Consider the following 6,651-nt stretch of genomic DNA (forward strand, 5'->3'; position numbering starts at 1 on the left):
CAAGCTATCTAAGGATGGTACTATAGAACGCCACCTCAAGGTAGGCCTAGTGGCGCCATCTCTTGGTCAGGCCGGAAACTTATCAATCCACCCTCGTACCTTCGTGGCGAGGAAATTATACTAAAATCACGAAGTCTGATATATTTCCACTTAAGTTTTTTGATATTAGGTGGGTGGAAAATATATTGGTTTCCTCAAGAGGAGCTGCGATGTTGTCACCTTTGCGAATCTGGGTTAAGCACGTTGGAGATCAAGGTAAAAAATGCCACTCAACAAAGATCATACGATTTTTCGAAAAGTGTCAGAATTCGTAAAAGATTAACTTAGCGAGGCAAAGTTGTCATTCTTCAAATCCGTTGCATCTTTGGTGGAACCGTTTCTAATCGAATTCCAATATGATGCTCCGCTGGCATCTTTTTGTATCGCCATCTCACGTACATGGTAGCCACAATAATGGAACGTTTGTTAAGCCAAAAGTCTTAGAAGAGGCTCTGAAAGTTGCACAAGTGGACCTATCGAATCCAAAAATTCTGCTGCCAGTTGCTGATATAGACGTGGTATTTGAAACTAAAGGCGTTCTCTTAGCATCTGAAGTTCTAGCAGACCAAATAAAAAAATTTAAAACTCATGCTCGTGAATGCTATCTCGCGATGACGAAAAAACTGATGGACAAAAGCCACTCTTTCGATTTAGAATTCAAATGGTAAAATGAAAATTTTAGTTGAATAATACGGTACCATTTGATTGAACTGAAAAATAAATCAATTTAATTAATTATTAGCAACAATTACTCAGACAAATTAATGGAATTTTTTATATTTTACAAATTGGTACTTATTCAATTTGGAAGAATTAGAATTTAAAACTTGACACATTATCTTTAAAATCATTCCAATTTAAGAATTTTAATTTTACAAATTAAGGGCATGTGATACTTACAGTTTCCCCGGCTTTTTTCCACAAAAATGAAAAATTTTAAAAACAGAATTTGGAGATGCTATAAAATATCATAACGGACGTCCCCGGACTCTTTTTTGAGGGATAATAACAAAAAAAATTTATTGTGCTAAATAAAAATTTTATGCATATGCATTATTTTGAGGTTACGTCGTTTTCCATCTCTGCCTTTTCGATAATCTGGAAATTATTTATGAAATAAACTTTTTTGATTGCCTGCAAACAAGGTTAGTTCCGGGAGAGTAGTTACTATGTTTATTTATAAGTCCAAAATTTTCGGCCAAAAATATTGTGTAGTTTGGAAGTAACGCTCGGGTTAATTGTAACACACATAACCTCGAAATATACACGCACGTTGTTAGCATTTTTTGATTTAAAAAAAAACACAAAAAAAGTGCGTGAGGACGTCCGTTAGCATGTTCGCTATTATTTCCCAGATTTTGAAGGCAAAATATTTCTTATCCTATGAAAAAAGCCGGGGGAATCTGACACTGAAAAAAGTCGATGCTATTTCCTAAGCGCTATGCAAATTAATCACATTTTGCTAAATTAAAACTTTTTAAAATTAACCCACAAAAAAAGTGTGTGGGGACGTCCATTAGCATGTTCGCTATCATTTCCCACATTTTTAAGACAAAATATTTATTATTCTAGAAAAAAAAAGCCGGGGGAATCTAAAACTGGTAAGATCGACAATTTGCTAAGTATCACATGCCCTGAAACGTTGAAGATTATGCAAGTTTCGCCATTAAAACAGTTTAAATTCTGATGATACACCAAAAAAAATTCTTCAATTTGGAAGATGTAGAGTTTAAAACTTAAGTTTAAATCTTCAAAATTATATAGCATTTTTATTTATACATTTTTAATATTGTAGAGTGTTTAATTGTGAATATTTAAAATTAAATTATTTAAAAAAACATTCGAAACTACATGATAAAGTGCACATATTAAGAATTAAAGTATCTTTAATTGCAAATCTTGAATAAAGACGTATTCCAAGAAGAGATATTCAAAATTTTCTCAAGTTATGTGTGTTATTCATATTTTCATAAACACAAGTTTCATTCAATATAATTAATAAATCCTGTAAAGCGCGTTAGCTTGTATATTCGATTTAATTCCTGAAAGTTTATCCTAATTTGATTTAAGAGATTCATCAATTAAATGTTATGATAAAAAATTTTGCTGAAACGGGCCACAGATATTTTTTGCACGGCCCTGACGTACTCGTACCTCAAGTTTATAGTCGAGATTTTTTTTCGGTATCCCAACTGTTAGGTTAGCCGTAAGGCTTACGTCGTAGGCGATAGAGCGCGTTAAACTTCGGTTAGGTGGTTCGAAACCCGTCAACAACGTTTTTGATTTTGAATAGCGTTAATGTTGTTAAAAGTGTGCGAGTGTATCGTATGTAATGTATTATAATTTAATGTAATTGTTTAAGCTAAATTGTGTATGTGTATGTGTACGAAATTGTATTCTGATTGGCTGTGACTGACTAATGTGTATATATAGGTTGTATGCTGTTGATTGTGTAGAAGTTCTTTTTCATTCTCAGAAGCTTAAGGTTTACCAAACTGGTATTTAAAGTTTCTCGAGCGTCAGTGATGCCCTCGTAATTTTCCTGTAAACCCTCTTATATCTTCTACCGAGTCCTCGACATCGTTTTGCCCAACTATTCATTAATCTTTATCTAACGTTTTATATATTTTATAATCATCTCTATTAAAATGTCAACTACCAAGTACAGTATTAATAAAAGTACAGTTCGGTAGACATTGGTATTAATTTGTCACACGTTCATGTTTGTAAATGAGGTATTATCGAAATTCGTTTTACCCAACTAGAAATGAAACTGTATCAAAGTGTCCATATGTCACGATTTTACCCAACTGAATTTGTTAAAGTTTCTTGAATTATTTTTCTCCGTGTAGAAACGCAGTCAGGACGCGAAGAAAAATTATGAGTCATGTGATTGTGCTTTTCTTGCGGAAAGAAAAATTCGCGAGTCGGGCACTGTGAAATCGTTTGTAAAGGCACAGTGATAGTCTTCAGACACATCAAGGACGAATGGATCAAAGCACGAATTGAACACGTCTTGTACGTACCACAGTTGAAAAAGAATTTATTTTCTTTAGGTGTATGTGAAAAGAAAGTTTTTACAGCCGAAATGAAAAATGGTAATTTGACCGTCGAGAAAAATAACAAAATGTACGCGTCGGGCACAATACAAGAAAATGGTGTGTTTCGTATGTTCTTTAAAGTAATCGAATCCTGTGAAAGTAGCGAAGGGAATGCTATCTCGAGCAATAACAAATTTAATCTTGAAATAAAAGGTATCAGGTCCGATAATGGGAAAGAATGTTCAAATAAAAAAATGGACGAATACTCGGCATTGTAGGGAATCAAAGTTGAGCACACTGCTCCCTACACACCAGAAGAAAATGGTGAAGCCGAGCGTGAAGAGAGACTGTAAATGCAGCAGTATATGTTGTCAACTGAACTGTCAATTCAGGTGGGGAGTCAACACGAAACGAAAAATGGATTGGCAAGAAACCAAAAAAATGAGTCTCGTTGAATACAGTGGAGACTCAGGGAACTGTAGAAGAGTCTACAATCCAAAAGCAAAAAAGGTGACAGAGCCACGGAATGTGACATTTCACGAGACTATCGGAAGTTTAACCGGAACAACGGGCAATCGCACTCAACAAGATCAAGAGAACACTGTTCACTCCCAGGAACAACATAAGTAGCAGGGTTAAGAAACCAGACTCATAAAATTCTTGGCTGTAATCAATTACATCCTGTCCTACACAGCGAGGTATTAATGTGTGGTTATACAATTTAGCTACATAAGCTACTGTTGATTTTGGCAAAATATTTTTCAACAAGATGAAATAAAATATTTTAAATGAAAATGTTTTATTTAATCTTTGACAATTATTATTATTATTCCTTCAATTGGTACACCCATTTATTTACTTTCTAGGATTTTTTATACATATTTGCATTATAAATTTTGGCAAACCAATTGACATTGTAGTAAATTTCATGTTGGAAGAGAACGTTTAAATAAAAGACGAGTTTTTATAAACAACTTTTCTGCTTTTTGATTTTTAAGACGATTTTTGACATAATATTGTGTTTAATAATGTAAGCCACAAAAAAAATAACATCACCATTTAATTCTACGGAAAAATGACACACATTTCATATGTTATACAATTTTCTTGTCAACTCTATTTTGTATGTAGTATAATTAAATGCATAAACGGGTGTAGTACGGTGTAATTGTTTATTTATTATACATACGAAATACAGTAGTGAAAGAAATTTTCTACCACATGGACTATATTTTCTCAGTTGAGTCTAATATATGGTGTCATTATTTTCCTTGTAACTCATATCTTTCAGCAAATTGTTTGAACAATCAGAAATTTAATAAATTTTTAAAATAAAAAATCACTTTTCAACGATATATTCTGAGCTAAATATTAAATTTTCTAATATGTGAATTAGTCTGCTTATGAAAATTAAAAGGGTGAAAAATTGTTTATAACTTTGTAAGTTGTTTATACATTTTCAAATTATGACAAATTTTCAGTGCTACATTTTTTTTTATTACGATTATAAATTACACCGTTTTTGTAACAAAATAAATAGTTTTTTATAACAAATCGATCTTACATGGAATTTGTTTAGATGAATTGTTTATATGAACACATAAACAAATATAAAAAACTTACGTTTATAAGGAATTAAAATCACAGTTTAAAAAAAAAGAATTATTAAAACGGTTAAGAAATGTTACCTGGGGACGAATTTGTCTTCAAAAATACATTTCCAAGCAACTGTGAGCCGTATTCTTAGAAAATAGCGAGTAGGCTAATTTCCGCGAAGATCATCACTTTAAACTTTTTCGAATCTCCTTCTCCTACATTTTCGCCAAACAATAAAATCAAAGTGTCGTGCACAATCAGTTGCTGCTAATCTTTTAGCAGATTCGGTAGTTCTAGTGAGTTAACCTTTTTTAATACTTTTCTTCGCTTTTCAATGGTGCTTTACACTGTTGAAGAACATACGGATATGCACATGATCTACGTGGAATTCCAGGGTAATGGGGCAGCAGCTGCCAGATTATATCGTGAGCGTTTTCCTAATCGCGAAAAGCATCCGAATGAGTGTTTATCGATCTGCATCGAAGAATGATGGAAAAGAACCGATTGCTTCCTCACGTTCACAGAACAAGCTAGTAGAGCAAATCGTCTTGTAGATGATGATTTGGATCACGTGTACCTGGTCCCTGGAACCTCGTGTTCGCCGTGCTTCCCGAGTGACAAGAGTTTCCCACTCAGTAGTTCACCTTATTATTAAAGAAGAAGGACTTTACCCTTTCCACTTAATGAAAGTGCAGAAACTCGAAAAAGGTGCGTAAAATACGTCATTACATTTTATTAAACGTTTAATAATACAGGTATCTGGTCAATTTGTGTTCTTTTCTAATCTGGTTGCCGCGCTCAAAAAAGAGGTTCAAAACATTTTTTGTTGGCAGAGCTTTCAAATTTTCTTGAGTTTCAATTTTTTATACAAACCTGGAGGTCCGCAAAGACTTCTTAATGTTTTGCTGGTTTCAATCAATCCTTTCCTAAGAGATAATACCTATTTAATTCAGCCCTGTTTTCAGAAATTCTTTTGAACACGTTTGTTAATAGCAGGAGAATTTTTCGGGATACTTAAAAACTTTTCAGTGACAGAAGTGCATTAGAAAAAAATTTGACAAGAACCAGGAGTCAAAATTAGAATTATAGTAATTTTTCAAAATTCTAAAATAATTCTAATAAATTCAATACTCCAAATTTTTAAAAATTACTGCAATTCTAATTTTTACTCCTGGGTCTTGTAAAATTTTGTTTTAGTGCTTTTTCTTCAGAAATCTTTGAAGTGTTAAATATACAATTATTATTTAATTATAAAGTGTCAAAAACTTCAATTTTTTTAACCTTCATTTATAACCAATACTTTGTGTTTGAATTTCACAGGGGACTATGCAACAAAAATAGCATTCTGCACGTGGCTGATAGAAAGGAATCGACAAGATCTATACTTTTTGAAAAACTTCTCGACTGATGAAAGCAACTTCACTCGAGAAGCCATTTTCAACATACACAATGAACATGTTTATGCACTTGAAAATCCCGAGCAGACAAGGAATCGTGGTTTTCAACACCGGTTCAGATTGAACATTTGTTGTGACATAATCGGAGACGAAGTAGTAGGTCCATATTTGCTATCGGATACGTTAAATGTAAGAACAAAGTATTTTGTCTTTCCGATATTACGAAAGAAATTAAATTTAAAATAGACAAACGAAATACCTTAAATTTTAATTCTGATACTATTTTTCTACTATTCAGGGACAAGACTATGAAGTCTTTTTGCGGGAAGTTTTACCAGAACTTCTGGAAATGTTTCGCTCAATATCCGACAGGACTTCGTTTTTCAGCACAACGGTTGTCCTGCACATCGCGCTGTAGTTGCTACCGCCTACCTAAACGAAGCCTATCCTGGTTGGATTGGCAATAATACGAGAGAAGTTCAATAAGTCCTTAGAATGAAGTATAAAAACAATTTTTTTTGGGTAAATTTTTTTTTATTTTTCAACATAATCTCCTTGGAGCTCTATACACTCGGTCA

At 33.1% G+C, this 6,651-nt stretch overlaps 2 protein-coding genes across 11 annotated transcripts in view; both read left to right on the plus strand.

Moving 5' to 3' along the window:
• LOC117181592 (protein lap4) overlaps positions 1-6,651 on the plus strand; it is a 485,727-nt gene that overhangs the window by 111,565 nt on the left and 367,511 nt on the right. The gene's annotated exons all lie outside the window — the stretch shown is intronic.
• On the plus strand, positions 5,242-6,589 carry LOC117181594. Its single transcript, XM_033374447.1, has 3 exons — positions 5,242-5,384; positions 5,997-6,262; positions 6,372-6,589. Exons 1-3 carry the CDS (start codon positions 5,360-5,362, stop codon positions 6,489-6,491), a joined length of 411 nt encoding a protein of 136 aa, XP_033230338.1. The 5' UTR covers positions 5,242-5,359; the 3' UTR covers positions 6,492-6,589.

This window comes from Belonocnema kinseyi, chromosome 10 (assembly GCF_010883055.1).
Source record: "Belonocnema kinseyi isolate 2016_QV_RU_SX_M_011 chromosome 10, B_treatae_v1, whole genome shotgun sequence".
Taxonomy (NCBI): domain Eukaryota; kingdom Metazoa; phylum Arthropoda; class Insecta; order Hymenoptera; family Cynipidae; genus Belonocnema; species Belonocnema kinseyi.

Coding starts and splice junctions, on each gene's coding strand:
- LOC117181594 (XM_033374447.1), top strand. CDS start 5,360: ATGAAAGTGCAGAAACTCGAAAAAG. Junction 5,385..5,996: donor AGTGCAGAAACTCGAAAAAG/GTGCGTAAAATA, acceptor TGAATTTCACAG/GGGACTATGCAACAAAAATA. Junction 6,263..6,371: donor TGCTATCGGATACGTTAAAT/GTAAGAACAAAG, acceptor TCTACTATTCAG/GGACAAGACTATGAAGTCTT.